The sequence below is a fragment of the Canis aureus genome, chromosome 1, assembly GCF_053574225.1.
Source record: "Canis aureus isolate CA01 chromosome 1, VMU_Caureus_v.1.0, whole genome shotgun sequence".
In the NCBI taxonomy this organism is placed as follows: domain Eukaryota; kingdom Metazoa; phylum Chordata; class Mammalia; order Carnivora; family Canidae; genus Canis; species Canis aureus.
Genome location: NC_135611.1, coordinates 686,152 through 704,469, shown reverse-complemented (window position 1 = coordinate 704,469; position 18,318 = coordinate 686,152). Strand labels below are relative to the sequence as shown.

General features: G+C 45.7%; 2 protein-coding genes across 2 annotated transcripts in view; both read left to right on the top strand.

Moving 5' to 3' along the window:
- Positions 1-2,198: 2,198 nt before the first annotated feature.
- Positions 2,199-5,420, top strand: LOC144296098 (uncharacterized). The gene is given in 5 exon segments (XM_077868987.1): positions 2,199-2,253; positions 2,530-3,502; positions 3,504-3,739; positions 4,455-4,589; positions 4,592-5,420. Coding segments are annotated over 5 exon segments (2,094 nt in total). The 3' UTR covers positions 5,287-5,420.
- A 2,980-nt stretch (positions 5,421-8,400) lies between these two features.
- Positions 8,401-18,318, top strand: part of ENPP1 (ectonucleotide pyrophosphatase/phosphodiesterase 1) — a 73,977-nt gene continuing 64,059 nt past the window's right edge. Inside the window, exon 1 of the mRNA XM_077869643.1 lies at positions 8,401-8,589. Coding sequence (XP_077725769.1) covers positions 8,506-8,589 — 84 coding nt within the window. The 5' untranslated portion in view covers positions 8,401-8,505. The remainder of the gene's footprint in view (positions 8,590-18,318) is intronic.

Sequence of the window (18,318 nt, the reverse complement as noted above, 5' to 3'; positions counted from 1 at the left end):
CAAAATCCCCTACCCCTGGACAAGCAGAGCAGGACTGACTATTTAGGGCTGCACCCGCCTTGTGCTGACCTGCTTATTACCTAGGGCACTGCCCCGCCCTAGTCAAAGACCAGGGCACAGCCTAACCGGAAATCCGGCTCAGTGGACCAGCATGGCTATGCAACTTTCTGTGTATCCCATGGGCCACTGGCCCCTATAAAGCTGCTAAGCCTCTTAGTCTCGGGGTCCAAGTCCCTGCTCCGCTGCGTCGGGTATACTTGGGCCCAGGCTCGAGCTTGTAAATAAACCCTCGTGTGTTTGCATCGGTGTCGGCTCCTTGGCGGTTTCTCAGATTCGCGATCTTGGGCACAACATTTGGGGGCTCGTCTGGGATCCAAGAAACCCCCAGGACCCCATCCGGAGGGTTTCACGCGTGGAGAGCGCACTCAACTTTTCCACCGTTGGCGCGCCTATTTTCTGAGAGCTCTGAACTGGGCCGTACCTGTAGGAATTCCGATCTGTGTTGGGGCGGCCTTGGCTTAGGCGGGCGCTGGCGGGCGGTCAACCGGGGGTCTTGAGGAGCTGTCCCTTGCCCCTGCCTGGAGGACGGGGTCCTCATCTGTAAGGAGGACAGAGGTCCCCGTCTATAAGGGGGGCCGGCTGCGAGCCCTTCAGGTTACTTTCTGTTTTGTCTCCGCGGCCGCACGGAACGTTCGTCTGTTACCGTGTTCTTGTTACCTGTCTGCACGTTTGTCTGTGTTAGTACGTCCTTGCTAACTGTTTGTGCATTTGTCTCTGTTGTTGTGTCCTTGTTAATCATCTTTACTGTCTGTGTCTTGGTGTGGATTGGGGACATAATGGGGGAGACAGAAACCACTCCCCTATCTCTTATGCCCTCTCCCTTCTCGGATATTAGGGAAAGAGCTTGTATTCTGAGCATAGACATACGGAGAAAGAGGTTCCAAATTTACTGTGTAGCAGAATGGCCAACCTTTGACGTAGGATGGCCCCAGGAAGGAACTTTTCACCTACCTATTATCTTACAGGTTAAGGCCGTGATCTTCAGGGACAAACCAGACGGCCACTCTGACCAGGTGCCCTACATCCTGGTCTGGCAGGACATGATGGAGAATCCTCCTCCTTGGCTAAAACCATTTTTACCCCCCAAATCAGGACCCACAGAGATTCTAGCCCTGCAGAAAGCCAAAAAGGAGATCGACTCTATGCCCGAAGCACCCCTTCGTCCGGTCTTCCAGGATTCCTCCCCGGAGGACCTGATTGTCCCGCCGCCCTACTGGGCATCCCTCCCCGCTTCTGCCCCTCCATTGGAGGCACAGGGGGCTGCAGAAGGGGCGCCCCCCTCCCTGACGAGGGAGTCCCTGTGCACGGGCCAGCAGCGGGGACACGCAGTCAGACCCAGCGGACGGCCCCACCTCCGAATGCGGGGGGACCGACTCCACCGCCCTTCCTCTCCGCACCATGGGGCCCCCCCCATGAGACTGGCGAACAGCTAATGTTATATTGGCCGTTCTCCACTAGTGATTTATATAATTGGAAAACCCAAAATGCAAAGTTCTCTGATAACCCGAGAGGTCTAATCGGGCTTTTAGATACTGTTCTCCTTACCCACCAGCCTACTTGGGATGACTGCCAACAGCTCTTACAGGTTCTCTTCACCACCGAGGAAAGAGAACGAATTCAGGTGGAAGCCCAGAAGTCTGTCCTGGGAGAGGACAGACAGCCAACTCAAAACCCAGACCTCATAAATGCTGCCTTCCCTTTATCCTGCCCCACCTGGGACTACAACTCAGCTGAAGGTAAGGAGAGACTCCGGGTCCACCGCCAGACTCTAATGGCAGGTCTCCAGGCTGCCGTGCAAACCGACAAATCTGGCCAAGGTCTATGATGTGAGGCAGGGTAAGGATGAGAGTCCAGCAGCCTTCTTAGAGAGGGTCATAGAGGCTTTTAGACAGTACACCCCTACGAACCCAGAAGCCCCGGAAACAAAGGCTGCAATTATCATGGCTTTTGTTAACCAGGCCACTCCAGATATTAAAAAGAAATTACAAAGAGTAGAGAGACTGGGAGATAAGATCTTGCAGGACTTAGTGATAGTGGCAGAACGAGTCTATAATAATAGAGAAAGTCTGGAAGAACAACAAACCAAACTAAGTGACCGGCAGACCTGAAATCTGGCCAAGATCCTGCTGGCCACAACCATGGACGACCCACAGGAAAAACGGAGGCACCGCAAGAAGCTGGCTCCAGGGACAGGTAAGGAGGATGGCCCTGGTCCCCCTTGGGAGTGCCCTAAGCTGAACAAAAACCAATGCGCCTATTGCAAAGAGGAGGGCCATTGGTTAAAAAGCTGCCCTAACAAAAGATCTAAGGCCGCTGCCAAGATCTTAGAAATGGAGGACCTGGACGATTAGGGGAGTCAGGGTTCGGCACCCCTCCCCGAGCCCAGGGTAACTCTTAAAATGGAGGGGCAACCTGTTGAATTCCTAGTGGACACTGGGGCATGACATTCAGTTTTATTACAACCCCAAGGGAAATTGGCAAACAAAACTTCATGGGTGCAAGGGGCCACGGGCACCAAACAGTACTCATGGACTACCCGAAGAACTGTGGAACTCGGCATGGGCCAGGTATCCCACTCCTTCATGGTCATCCCTGAGTGTCCCTACCCGTTGTTAGGTCGGGATTTGCTCACCAAGATGGGGGCACAGATTTGCTTCCACCTTGAAGGGGCAAAAGTCCTAAACAAGAAGGGGCACCTGATTCAGGTGCTTGTCCTGAGTTTAGAAGATGAATATTGTCTCCACCAAATACCCTCAGTGTCAATGACTGACATTGACCGTTGGCTGCGGGAATTTCCCCAAGCGTGGGCAGAAACTGGGGGAATCGGGCGGGCCCAACATCTACCGGCCATATACATAGAACTAAAGCCGGGGGCCGACCCTGTCAGGGTCCGCCAATACCCCATGCCTCTAGTAGCACGAAAGGGAATCACACCCCACACACGGCGACTACTGGACTCGGGCATATTAAGGCCCTGCCAATCGGCATGGAACACTCCCTTGCTGCCGGTTCCAAAACCGCACTCTAACGATTACAGGCCAGTCCAGGACTTGAGGGGAGTCAACCGGCGGGTAGAGGATATGCACCCTACGGTCCCAAACCCATACACCCTCCTCTCCACCCTGCCTCCAGACAAAACTTGGTATACAGTATTAGATTTAAAAGATGCCTTTTTCAGCCTGCCTTTAGCACCCAGAAGCCAAGACCTCTTCGCCTTTGAATGGATGGACCCTGAGAAAGGCATCAATGGCCAGCTCACCTGGACTCGACTACCACAAGGATTTAAAAATTCACCGACCATCTTCAATGAGGCCTTACACAAAGACTTGAGTGAGTTCCGTTCCGAGCACCCACATTTAACTTTATTACAATATGTAGATGATATCCTGTTGGCGGCGGAGGACCAGGACACATGCCTGCAAGGCACCAGGGACTTGCTCCAGGATAGCGGCCCTAGGATACTGGGCCTCAGCTAAAAAAGCCCAGATGTGCAGAACAGAGGTGAGCTACCTTGGGTACAAATTAAAAGATGGACAAAGATGGTTGACGGATGCACGGAAGGAAACTGTCTTAAGAATCCCACAGCCGCAAACCGTCCGCCAGGTGCACGGAATCAGAACTGATCTCCAGGACCAGCCACTGCCGAATGCGGACGCCACCTGGTACACGGACGGCAGCAGTTTTGTTCAAGAAGGATTCAGATATGCGGGGGCAGCCATAACCACGGAGTCGGCTCAATGGGCAGAACTGATCCCACTGGCCAAGGCGCTGACCATGGGGGAAGGTAAACGAATAAACATCTACACCGACAGCAGGTACGCCTTTGCCACCGCTCGCATCCACGGAGCCCTTTACAGAGAGAGAGCTTCTGACAGCAGAGGCAAAGACTGTTAAAAACAAAACGGAGATTCTTGAACTCCTGAGGACCCTCTGGCTGCCCAAGGCCCTGGCCATCATCCACTGTCCGGGGCACCAAAAGGCAGACACGCCAGTAGCCAGGGGAAACCGGCTAGCCGATTTAAAAGCATAGGAGGCGTCCCTTTTGGTGACCCAGGTCTTAGCTAGCACGCTACCCAATCCGGGGGCACTGACCCAGCCTGACACCCCCAACTACACTGATGCTGACTTACACTGGATCAAACGCTTGCCTGTGACCCAGTGCTTGCGTGGCTGGTGGAGGGCCACAGACTCCAGCATCATCTTGCCAGAGGAACTGGGACGGCGAGTCCTATCCAAAACGCATCGGAGTACTCACACGGGAACAGGGAAGATGGAAGACCTCCTACGACATGCAAAGATCACTATTAAAGACTCTCGAGCAAAGATCGAGCAGATCGTGGCAAGCTGCCACTCATGCCAGTTAACTAATGCCACCGCCCATGGATCTAACCCAGGCACCCGGCTCCGAGGGGACCGCCCAGGAGCCTACTGGGAAGTGGACTTCACTGAAGTAAAACCTGGAAAATACGGGTATAGGTATTTACTAGTGTTTGTACATACTTTTTCAGGATGGACAGAGGCATTTCCCAACATGAAACGGCACAGATCGTGACCAAGAAACTGCTGGAAGACATCGTACCGAGGTATGGTTTTCTCGTTAGAATTGGGTCAGACAACAGCCCAGGATTCGTCTCTAAGGTAACACAGAGAGTGGCTCTAGTACTTGGGGCAGATTGGAAATTACATTGTGCATATAGGCCCCAGAGCTCAGGACAGGTAGAAAGGATGAACAGAACATTAAAGGAGACCTTAACTAAATTAGCCCTGGAGACTGGCGGGGACTGGGTGACTCTCCTCCCCTTCGCCCTATATAGGGTGAGGAACTCCCCATATAAGATGGGACTGACTCCCTACGAGATCATGTTCGGTCTTCCTCCACCCATTATCCCCAATTTAAAACCTGAGGTGCTTGATGAATTTGATGATCACCAACTTCTTTTCTCTCTCCAAATGTTACAATGAACCCATGAGCAGGTGTGGCCTAAGCTGAGGGCCCTCTATGAGACTGGGCCACCCCCGGACCCCTATTGATATCGGCCAGGTGACTGGGTGTATGTGCGGAGATACCAACACCAGACACTTCAACCTCGCTGGAAGGGACCCTACCTCGTGATCCTGACCACTCCCACCGCTCTCAAGGTCGACGGGATTACTCCCTGGGTCCACTACACCCACATCCGGCCAGCTGACCCACAAACCATTCTCACGTACTTTGTTACAGAATAAAAAAAAAGCCAACCAGACAAGGACAATCCCCTAAAGCTAAGACTGTGCCGTTCTCACTTATTTCCCAACTCCAAGACTCCCTAGTCCGAGGTTGTCCTTCAAAATAGAAGGAGACTAGAATTAGTCTTCTTACAACAAAGGGTTGCGGGGGGCGGGGGGGGGGGGTATGTGCTGCCTTAACTGTAAATAAGAGCGAGAACAGCAACAAGGTTGGTGAGAATCCTGGTTTAATCATTCCACCTGGCTCACTCTGAGAGCAACCTGGACCCTTGATTGGATCCTGCATAGGATCCTCTGAAAAAGGGGGGAATGTGAGACCCAGGAAATTGAACAAAATCCCCTACCCCTGGACAAGCAGAGCAGGACTGACTCTATTTAGGGCTGCACCCGCCTTGTGCTGACTGCTTATTACCTAGGGCACTGCCCCGCCCTAGTCAAAGACCAGGGCACAGCCTAACCGGAAATCCGGCTCAATGGACCAGCATGGCTATGCAACTTTCTGTGTATCCCATGGGCCACTGGCCCCTATAAAGCTGCTAAGCCTCTTAGTCTCGGGGTCCAAGTCCCTGCTCCGCTGCGTCGGGTATACTTGGGCCCAGGCTCGAGCTTGTAAATAAACCCTCGTGTGATTGCATCGGTGTTGGCTCCTTGGCGGTTTCTCAGATTCGCGATCTTGGGCACAACATTGGAGAAGCAGTCTCCTCGCAGGGGGCCTGATGGGGTATTCGTTCCCCAGACCCAGGATCAGGCCCTGAACAGAAGGCAGACGCCCAACTGCTAAGCCACCCAGGCATCCCTGATTTTAAAATTTCAATGGGACTTTTATAGTTACCCATACAAGTCCCGACTGGCACAGGCAAGGCCTGAGTATAAGGCAGAGGCCACATCCTGGTGGCCTGTTTGCCAGGCCCACCCTGCAGATGTGTTAGATTTTGTTTCAAGTGTTTAAATAAATTGTTTTTCTGAATTTTGTAGACACAGTTTTGCAATCTGGAGAATTCGCACAAACATCTACATTTCTTGTTTCTCTTGAGAAATCTAAGTGGCCATGATAGGCACATGCCTCACCCCTCTCACGAGGGCACACAGTTCACCTACCCGGGGCTGCCTCACTCCTTTATGGTGTTTGAGTTTGTGACTCCAGAGTGTCCGCTCACATTTCCAATGGGTGAAACCTTGAAAGTGATTCTTTGCCTTGGAACGTGAACGATCAATATACTGATTCCATTTGTTTTGTCAGGTTCAAAGCCACTTTAGAAGTTTCTGAGGAGTTTCCTTTAGAAGTTTTGACACTGATTTGACCAGTCTCTGTGGCACAAATCTTTGTCCCTGAATCTGACTTCTGGAAACAGTTAAAGGAAAATTTGGAGCCAAGTTTGGGGTAAAAAAATATGTGTGACTATGAAACAGTGAAAACGTGTTTCTTTTGGGTGATTTGTAAGCTGACTCAAAGGTAATTAAAAGTGGGCTCAATAACGTTTTGAGGGATGGCCTTTTACTCCTTCCAAATGTCAGTTACCTCTCCACTAAACTTTCAAAATATCTGATTTGTGACACTATTTTGTATTTAGGACTTGGGTTTAAAATTTTTTTTTGTTTGTTGTCTTTACCCCCTTCCATCAGACTGAGAGCTACTTGAGAAATACATAAATTTTTTTTCATCTTCAATATGGTATACAAAGTTGGAGGCCAAAAGACTGAATGAATGAAGAGTCAATATAAATGGAAAGCATCCTAAATGGACTGTTTTAAAGGGAACAACAAACATTTTCTGTTAAATAGTCATCCTCAGTTTAAAAAAAAATATCTGGGGGCACCTGAGTGGCTCAGTGGTTGAGCACCTTTGGCTCAGGGCTTGATCCTGGGGTCCTGGGATCCAGTCCCATTTTGGGGTCCCTGCAGGGAGCCTGCTTCTCCCTCTGCCTGTGTCTCTGCCTTTCTTTGTGTCTCTCATGAATAAATAAATCAAATCTTTAAAAAAAAATTGTATGCATTCGTGTAGTCAAAATGAATTGAGAATGAATGTTTTTGGACTGTGAAACTTTCCTTGGTGTTCAAAGTCAGTCCCTAGTATTGCAAAGCTGTTGAAAGCCACTCGTCTGTTTCCCCTTGACAAGAATCACTTCACTACACACTTGCGGTTTTTCTGATGAGGAAGGAAATGTGAAAGTTGTAGAATAAAAGGTGAATCAAAACCCATCAAGATTTACAGCCTACGCTTCATGTCCTTGATCAAAAATAAAGTATCAAAGTATTTCAGATGATGTTAAAATGTTCAGTATTGCTAACCAAGTGCCAGGATCAACCTCAGGAGGAGGCAGCACGGACACTTTGAAGCCTTTAACACAGAAAGTCAAAAGGAACTAACAAATATATTAAGGCAAGATCGGCTAGAAAACCCCAGAAACCACATAAAGCCGTGGAAAACTAAGTATCCCTTATATATGAGTGCTTTTGTTAGACCAGAGGTGGGTAATTCGTTTCTCAGAGGAGAGTGGTAGTGGGTGGCAGGGCTTTGAAGGCGTTCTCACTTGCTTCTACGCAGGAGAAAAAAGAAGAGGGCCTTACCCCACCTCGGACCCTCCCGCCCGCTTGCACGTGCACCTAGAAACACGCGCGGCCCCACCGCTCTCGCTGGCCACGGAGAAGCAGCGCCGCCGGCCGCATCCTTCTCCTCCTCCCGCTCTATTTTGGGGCCCCATGAGCTCATGCCCTCCGCAGACCACACTCTGCAATTCCAGGGCAGCCCGCGCCGCGAGGCCACGCAGGGCGACTCCGGCAAGTGTTCGGAAGGTGCCCGGGCGCGGGGAGGAGAAGGCTTTGGGGGAAGTTAAAGACTCGCCCACGGGCAGGACCTAAAATAACCGACACGCTGAGCGCCCGAAATCAGACAGGAAGCAAATAATCCGGGGCGTTGAGTCGCTTTCCCTTCAGAGGAGCGCTGGGCGGCGGGAGCCGAGCCAAGGTCCGGCGGCGCGGGGCGGGCGCGGGGCGGGCGCGGGGCGGGCGCGGGGCGGGCGCGGGGCGGGGCCGGGCGCGGAGCCTATTAGAGGCGCGGCGGGGCGGCCGGGCCAGAGCGCCGGGGCCACGATGGAGCGCGGCGGCCAGGCGGGCCTCGGCTCCCGGGAGGGCCCGGCGGGGAACGGCCCCGACCCGGGCTGCGCTCGAGCCGCCGCGGCGCCGGGGGATAGGCAGGCGGCCGCGGCCTTGCTGGCCCCCATGGACCTGGGGGAGGAGCCGCTGGAGAAGGCGGCCCGCGCCCGCCCGGCCAAGGACCCCAACACCTACAAGGTGCTCTCGCTGGTAGGTCCGCGGCCGGCGGGCGCCGGGGGGGCGCGGAGGGCGCGGAGGGCGGGGAGGGCGCGGCCGGCTCCTGCGCCCCCTCTCCACGCGCTCGCCTGCGGCCGCTGTGCGGGCCCCTCGCTCGGTGCCCTCTGCTCCCCGGGGCAGGAGTTCACGCTCCCGGGCGCCGCGGAGGCTTCGGAGGGCCCGGCTGGGAAATGAGGCTGTTAGAACTGCGCTGTTTGTAAATACCGCTCGTCCCCCAAGAGCGAATGAAGTTGTTTTTGGGGGAAAATAACCAGCCAGCCGGAGAATTGCTGGTCTTAAGAAGGACCAACATTTTTTTTTTCCCCTTTTCAGTCTCTTTTTAGGCGACCCTGGGTGTAGTATTGATGACTTTCTTTGCATTAACCTATTTCACTGGAAAAGATTTAATAGAGTTCCCTAAGTTTTATGGGGAGCTTTAGGAAATGCCTTTTCTTTTGGCTCCGCTTAGGAATTTCCGTGCAGCTGTTCAGAAATCCCATCAATATTCATGTTATGCGAATGTGAAGAAGCGCGTACGATTCTTTGTCCACTCTTTTTACCGTAGGTTACATGGCTTTTGTTGCTAACAAAAGTAGTCATTATTCCTCTGCTATTTTGTTGTGACAGTGGCAAGACCCACAGCCAATTTTATGAAATGTGGGGGATTTTCATTCCTAGGGTAGAAAGTGGGGGCGCTGAGAGTCAGAGCCTGGGTTCTTGGTTGAGTTAGTGATTGCTGAGTCCTTGTATAACTCTCCCAAACCTCAGTTCCTTATTTGTTAAAATGAGGACATTACTTTCATTGCCCATTGCGTAGGATTATTATGAGGATCCAATGGGAACAATGTTTGTGGGGAAGTAAACTGAAAATTACAAGGAGACATTATTTTTATTGCATTATGTGGAAGTAACATCACTTATTATGATTGAACAATGCTGTGTAGAGAATACGTTTCCTGATATTTGAAACCTACCTCTTCTCATAAGCATTTCCATTTTCACTATATTTCAGGTTTCATGGAGTTGTTACAATACTTTGAGGAGCCAACATTCCTAAAGAGATGGTGTTGTATGCTTAGTCAACCTAAGCCTAAATTTCAGAGAGTCACTAACCACACAGTGTATCTCAACACATATTCTTGCATCAGGATGAGAACTTACTTTTGGTCTTTTGAGTCTCCTTTTAGGTTTCTGTTAATGGGAGACCTTTGCTTTTATAACGATCACTTAAATTCTTTAGTATCTGTACTTTCAGGTTTAGCACACTCCTAGCTATTCCATAATTGTACATTTGAATCTGTGTGAAACTAATGTGAAATCACTCCTAAATGCCTGTAGTCTTAGAAGGTAGCTAAATTGCCAATTACTATATCTGTTTTTAAGTTTTTCCTACTCGTTTACGTTCAGGTATGAGCAAAGGTCTACCTCTGAAACTTGCATTTCAGTCTCTGACACCTGCAGTCACTGGTCAGACAGCATTCCACTGTGCTCTGATGATGCAGCTGTGGATACTGGACATGAAAGTGTCTTAGGTCTCACTTTCACAAGTAGTACAGTTATGAATATTTCTTTTCCCGTTAGGTGGGTCTTTGCTGTAACATGAATTGGCAAAGAATTCTTATCTCACGTCTTTGATGTAACACTGTGGGACATTAAATATACATCTAAACTCATTGCTGTATTTTTGAAATGTCAATAACTCCAGTGAATGTGAAAACTTTTACCCATTCTTTTTCTTCCCTACTTCAATACCCTGCTTTCCTCTGCAACTGTTCCCGCTTTCCCAAATGATGCACTTACAAAGGGAAAAGTCTCCTGAAGGAATCTGACAATTGACATCAAAGAGTTCTGGGACAAGTCTTCTAGAAAGGAGCTGCAATTATGGGATTCCTTTTTTCAAGTTGGTCATCAACACCTTTTTTTAATTTTTTTAAATTTATTTATTTATTTATTTTTTATTTTTTATTTTTTTAGTGAAATAATTTTTATTGGTGTTTAATTTACCAACATACAGAATAACACCCAGTGCTCATCCCGTCAAGATCAACACCTTTTTTGTAAAGCTGAAGGAATGTGTTGACTAATTGTATCCTGAGTTGGGATTACTGGAAGCCAACCACTGACCTAGTCGTGGGGCACACAGTCTTTACCTAGCAGGATAATTGCAGTTGCTTTCCAGAGAGATAATCAGTGGCAACTCTTGCATTTTTGAAGACATTTCCGATAAGTTTAAATGCTGTAGTAATGGGAGAATGGATGAAGGAAAGAACCCACTCTATCCTTGCTTCTCTTTAGTGTGGTGTCTGAGTCCAGGGAAAGAATTGCAGGTTCTGGTGGCTTTTGGCCCTGGGCCCTGGAAATGCCAATGCCTAAGCACTGAGCTAGGCTGCCGAAAACTCAGAGGGCAAATAGGAGAATTACTCTGTATGTGCTCTAGATGATATGTTAAATACCGGATGTCTTTCCTTAGTTCCAAAATAAATTCTGAGCTGAAATTTTGACTTCCACTGAGGTTAGACTTGAAGAGTTATTAAAAAAAAAAAAAACCCTTGTTCCCTGGTATCATTTGAAAGGGCAGAGAATTTTCAACCACAATGCAGTACATTTTTCCATTCACCAGTGAGTCGTTCTGCAGTTTTATTTTGTTTGTGACGTCCTGCTGTGCTTATGAATAGATATACCTGTGTATGTGTAAAGGGCTTTATGTGTGGGTGGTGGTGGCTAAAGACTACTTTCGCCTTTCAGTGAAAGAATTATTTGTAAGTGGCAGAGGTTGCCCTCATTTATCAGAAGTTTGGGTATGAAAGCTATTAATCTGATAAGATTTTCTCCTTTTTTTTTTTTTTTTTTTTTAGATTTTCTCCTTTTTTTACAACACATTGTCTTATCTCTAAAATACAGCATGGAGAACATTCAAGATAATTCTCTGCCTTTTTTTTTTTTTTTTTAAAGATTTTATTTACTTAGCCTGAGCAGGGAGAGGTGCAGAAGGAGAGGGGAAGAGAGAATCTCAAGCAGACTCTACTGAGCGCAGAGCCTGATGTGGGGCTTACTCTAACAATCCTGAGATCAGGACCTGAACCGAAATCAAGAATCAGACACTTAATTGGCTGAGCCACTAGGTGCCCCTGGTTCTCTGCCCTTAATCAGATTTGGAATCAACATTGTTATTTGATTTGTAAAATTTAATATCCATCCAGCCATAGTTTAGCATATTTCAAAATGACCAGAGCATCTTAGAGGCCAAAGAAGCCTCCTGTTTATGCCTTTTGGTATTTGTTTCACATGTGATAAAATGAATCAAACATTTCTAGGAGGCAAGCAAGATGATTGTGTTTACCACTGGTTCTCAGATGGTGCCTGACAGTGTCAGCTTCTGGTTGAATGAATGAATGCACTGCATTTTTACTTAGACCAGGTGACACTTTGTTTTAGAAAATGGGTAGATGAGAAGTTGCATATACAACCACAGACCCATATGACCAGTTGAAAGTCAGGAATCTAAATATAGATGCACCAATAGATAAGGCACTTGGGTAGAAATTCAGGGTAAGATCAAAAGTAGGATACCATTCCATTAGGGCATTGCAGATGGAAGAGGCAGTGAATAAGCCATAAACAAAAGTTTCCAGCCAAGGCCATCATGCTTTAGGACAGGCCAAACAAGGCCTCTGTGATCACTTGGATTCAGAATCAGGATCTAACCACTGGCCATCCTCTCAGGTATGAATGACCTAGTGTGGCCGCATCTGGCATGCACAGGTTAGGTCATCCTGCAGGTACAAATGAGAGTCTCCTTTACTTGTGTCAAGGCCTCTTCTGTTTTCGTGACTTTGTGGCATACCCTGCCATTCAGTCTTCATGGCTTTTGTGGGCTGTTTTCTCCAGCATTGCTTTCAATTCTTTCTGGTTTGAGTCTTATGCATTCTGGTCACTCTCTCACCATTGATACTCAGCGGTTTCTGCTCCATGGATACAGACATCTTTTCAACATTTTATTTTTCCCTTGCATTCTGCTTGTTCAGTTAACTCTGGACACTTGGTTTTGCTGTCCCCTGCCTCTGTTATATCCTGTTCATGATTCTGAAGAGAATCCCTAATGGCCATGTTGAGGGACCTGATGCATTCTGTGTAATAAAGAACTGAGGACCATTGATCCATTTAGAATATTCAAAGAAATTTTTACCTATCATCTTCTCTTCCTCCAGCTAGCTTTTTTCTCAGATACAAACAAACGTTAAAGGTAAATGAGAATAGTTATGTACTCAGATTAAGTTTGATAAATTTCATGGCAAAATATCCCTGTGATTTCTAACTCATAGCAAATGTATTTCATCTGTATTATGGGTTTTTGGACAAGTTAGAGAATATAATTGTGATTCATAATTTTTATTTGGTAGAGGGAGAGGCATTTCATGTTTCAAATGATTTAGGAAGATGTAAGCTTTTGGAATGCAACTTGTGATTAGAGATCTATCTTTGGTTAAAATAAACATGCCTTTATCAGCTATGAAATATTCCCAAACAACAGGGAGTAAATAAGGGACCCCTTAGCAAATGAGTTCAAGGCAGAACAAGTCTTTTAAGCTTGACTCTTATGTAGCAAGAATTGATATTCAGAAAACTGAGTCAAATAAAAGCCCCCTTTGGCGTCAAATAAAATCTGTTATGTATTTACCATGGAAATTATACTTTAATAATATATTTAAAATCACTTTTCAAAAGAGTGACCACGATGTTCAGCTATTAACTAGACCACTCTATTTACTGTGTATTTTAGTTATCTGAGGTTTTATGGTAAGAATTAATATAATATCTGTAATAATCTTTTATTCATTTTTACAGTTTTTTAAAAAAGATTATTTATTTATTTTAGAGGAAGGAAAGGGGCAGAGGCAGAGGGAGAGAATCTCAAGCCGACTCCCACGGAGTAGAGTGCCTGACTCAGGGCTTGATCTCAGGACACTGAGATTATGACTTGAGATGAAACCAAGAGTCAGATGCTTAACTGACTGAAGCCACCCAGGTAACCCTCACTTGTAATTTTTATTTTATTTTAATTTTTAAAATTTTTATTTATTTTTTTTGTCAGGGAGAGAGAGAGAGAGAGAGAGAGAATCGTAAGCAGGCTCCATGCCCAGGATGATGCCCATTGCAGGGCTCGATTTCAGAACCCTAAGATCATAACCTAAGCCAAAATCAAGAGTAGGACACTTAACTGACTGAGCCACCCAGGCACCCTTACTTTTAGTTTTTAGAATATGACCTGGTGGAAATGTAGGTGATAAAAGTTTGGATGATTATCATTCACAAAGCACTTTGCAGTCTTAGAAAGCATTTTCTCACATATTCTTAACTGATCCTCAACACATCAGCAATTCTGAAACGGGAAAGTATGGTGACTATCAATCCCAGTTTACAGATTAGGAAACAGGCACACAGGGGCACACTCAGGTTTCTCAAACTGCAGCATGCTTAGGAGAACAGCCAGAAACTATTAAGGAAAACATTGTTGGGCTCCAGTCCTAGAGGTTATGGTGTACAAGGCTTGAAATTGTTAGGACTAGGGATGCCTGGGTGGCTCAGTGGTTGAGCATCTGGCTTTGGCTCAGGGCGTGATCCTGGGGTCCCAGGATTGAGTCACACATTGGGCTCCCTGCAGGGAGACTGCTTTTCCCTCTGCCTGTGTCTCTGCCTCTCTCTCTGTGTCTCTCATGAATAAATAAATAAAATCTTAAAAAAAAAAAAAGAATTGTTACAGACTACACGTTTGTGTCCTTTTCAAATTCACACGGTAAAATCAACTCTGCAGTGTGATAATATTTGGAAGTGGGGCTTCTGGGAGGTAACAAGACTTAGATGAGGTTATGAGAGTGCAGCTGTGGGGATCAGATCAGTGGCCTTACAAGAAGGGGAAGAGAGAGGAGAGCTGAGTGGTCTCCTCCCTTCCTTTCCCCCATGCCCTCTCCAACACACACAGAAAAGGTTCTGTGGAGACATAATGAAAGAGCAGCCAGGAAGAAGAGTCTTTACCAGGATGTAGTTTGGCCAGCATCTTGATCTTTGACTTGCCAGGCTCTAGTACTGTAAGAATTTCTGCGGTGTAAGCTACCCAGTCTATGATATTTTGTCACAGTAGTTTGGGAAGACTAAGATAGGAATGGACCCAAAGAATCTGCATCATATTAGGTACCTCAAGTAATTCAGACATAGTTGGTTCATTTACTCTACTTCTAGAAAGAGTGGGTTAAATTTATAGGCAAAAGTCATACCATTTGGAAGTAGAAAACTTTGATAACCAAAAGGACTTTTAACTATGGATTTTTATTCTGAATTATTGGTGAATGGCATCCTATTTGTTTGCCTTTTTATCAGAGTGATGTCAGTAATCACATGTTACTCTGAGCTTCCAATGTATACAATTTTTGGGAAAATGATTTTCATCTTTCATTTGAATTTCCTTCTTAATACATTTTTAAATGTACTAGAATAGGAAAATAGAGAGTCATGATAAAAAGTCATTTTGAGGGAGTGAATTTTCGCAAGCATATCTCATGTGGATGGATCATTTTCTCACCATGTCTTAGGTCTTTACATAGATTTAGGTGGCAAACATTCTATCACAGGTGTGATTTGATATCCTTTAAAGAGCATTCTACTTTGGTTTTCAGGAAGTCTTTCAGAGAAAGTAGCTTGTTCCTAAAGCTGATTTCTTTTCCTTGAAAAGCTTTGTGCCATTAGCAAGCATCTGGGGCCTATGGTCTGTCATGGAGAGACAGACATGGAAGGGACTTAAGCAGTTTTTATGGTGCTGTCGTGCAGCAAAATAAATACAACTTTCATTATGATGTTTTTCCAAATAGTTGCCTGTTGCTCCGGATTACCTTTATTTTGAATAAATCTTCACATAAGCAAAAGACAACACAGGTAGAATGAAGTTTCAAAAGCCAAAATATTTCAGGCAGCAGCTCTCAAAGTGTGGTGTGTGGGTTCCTGGGGTATCCATCCCTAAGTTAAGCCTTTCGGAGGACTACGAGTTCCAAATGATTTTAACAGTAGCATGCTGTCATTTGCCCTTTTAACTGTGCTGACATTTACACTGATGACATTAAAGCAATGGCAAGTGCCTCTGTGGTCGCCTTAGCAGAAATAAAGGCAATGAGTGGCCCCAGTAATACAGGTAGTCATGTACTTGGGATCACGACAAAAAGAAGTCAGTTTCACTTAAAAGAGTATACTAGATAAAGCAGTAAAAATGTCCTCAAGGAAGCAGATTTTTATTAAATATCAACCCTAAATTACCTATCTCTTTAATAGGTGTGAAATTGGAGGTACGCATGCCGCATATCTGCTGCATACTGGAGTGCTGTGGTTTTCTGGAGGGAAAACTGATTGTGTTGTGAGTTGAACTAGCTGTGGGTTTTGTTTTTTTTTTTTTTTCATGGAACATTTTTATTGGAAGGAACAACCGACACACATAATATAAATGTCATAGATTTTAGATTAGATTTTCATATTTTAGATTAGATTTTAGATTTTAATATTTGGCACACATTTTCTCAAAATGCATAATGTTAGCTTGTCACTTTAAGGACAACAAATTAAGATGCCTGTTTCCTATGATAAAATCCAGTCTTTTCAGCAAAAATCAGAATTTTGGAGAACTTTGTAGCTGCCATTGTATGATTGATAGCATCCCAATTTTTAAAGACTTTCTTCAGGGGTGCCTGGGTGGCTCTATCAGGTATCTGCCTTGGGCTCAGGTCATAATCCCAGGGTTCTGGGATCAAGCCCCACATCAGGCTTCCTGCTCACCAAGGAGCCTACTTCTCCCTCTCCCTTTGCAGTTCCCCCTGCTTGTGTTCTCTCGCTCTCTTTCTCAACTAACTAAATAAAATCTTTAAAAAAACCCCAACAACTTTTCTATAGAAATTGGTGGAAATAGTAAGGAGTGTGATTTTTTTCGCATGGGGTAAAACAATGTGTCAACATTTGGAAGAACCGTGTAACTCAGTAAATCAGTATTTTGGGATCAATGGATGATTTACAAAACTATGAATGAGTGTAAGTTTCATTCAAAGTACAGGATAGACCAATGGATTTTAATGTAGCAGTATGAAAAATGTATTAATATTGTTTCAAGTGGCATGTTGCATTTTGCCTTTAAGAAATTACCATTTGTAGAATTTTGGAATCATTTTAAAGAATGCCCACAATTGTCTGAAAAGTCCTCTGTAAGAGTATAAAGGAATTCTGAGACCAAAAGCTTTAAGAATATCTGCTTTAAGGAAAGGTATACATTCAATACTATTTTAAGGAAAGGAGATTTAGACATATCTCTTAGTTACAACTAGAAGCTAGTTACAACTTACTGTATCTTCATATAACATCCTTTCTAGACTTCTAAATACATCCATTACCTCTTTTGTTCTATGCCATAGTTCTGCCATTATCTCTGTGTTAGGGACAAAAAATCATGGCTCAGAAATTTGGGGGACTCTAAGAATTTCTAATACTTCCCTTAATCCTATCCCTGTAGCTTATTTTTTTTTAAACTTTGACAAGCTTATTTATTTATTTTTAATTTTTATTTATGATATTCACACAGAGAGAGAGAGGCAGAGACACAGGCAGAGGGAGAAGCAGGCTCCATGCACCAGGAGCCCCATGTGGGATTTGATCCAGGGTCTCCCGGATCGCACCCTGGGCCAAAGGTGTGCGCCACCCAGGGATCCCTCCCTGTAGCTTATTGACAAACAGTTTTCAAGTCAGACAGACTGGGTTTGTTTGTTTGTTTGTTTATTTATTTAATTTTTCAGACTGGGTTTAAATCCTGGAACTGTTATTAGCTGTTTGAATGCTGGCAAATAATTTTACTGAATATCAGCTTCCACAGCAATAAAGTAGAGATGATCAAATCATACTGGCTGGTGTAAGAATTAAATTAGGCAATGTATACGAAGTGGGACACAAAATGTGCCCTGAATAAGTGCTCATTTTTCTTGTGCTTCCTGACATGCTTCAGTGTGATTGAATTTTTTATTTTTCCTTATTCAGAAGACATTTATATCCTTGCTACCCAAAGCAGTCTGCAGGCTAGGCTAGTGGCATCACCTCCTCGGTGCCTGTGCAGAATGCAGCACCTTGGGCCCCACTCCAGACCTCCCAAACCAGAATCTGCATCTTCGCAGATCACCAGGGGTTTGTGTACACATTAAAGCTTGAGGAGTGGCACTCCTAAGGATGTTGAAGTGGGTGGTACAGGAGGCATTTCAACCCGTATGTCTCGGGCTGGGGGTCATTGACCTTTGGGCTTCCACAGACTTCATACATGATGTTATAGTTAAGAATAAAATTACTAAGTGTTCCTTAATGATCTCAGCTGTGTTGGCTTTGGGTTGATGTGGTGCTACTGCTTGTTGCATTTGGCCTCATTCTTTCCTGGGACCTCGGTGCATTGATGATGGTAGCCCTTGCCCTTGTGTGGACAGGACATGAAGTACAGTCTTTCTTACCTCCTTTCACATGTACAGTCACTGTCTCTCAGGAGCCAACCTGTGCTCTCATTTGTTTCTTGTACTTTAACTGCCTTTTCCTGCCTCTGCCCTAGCTTGTCCTTTAATTGCTCCTTATTACTCTCGGCTGTGCCAATCTTCTGCGGTTGCTGGGATCTGATAACATTCAGATGTTCTTTTCAATTCAGACACCCATCTATCAGAATAT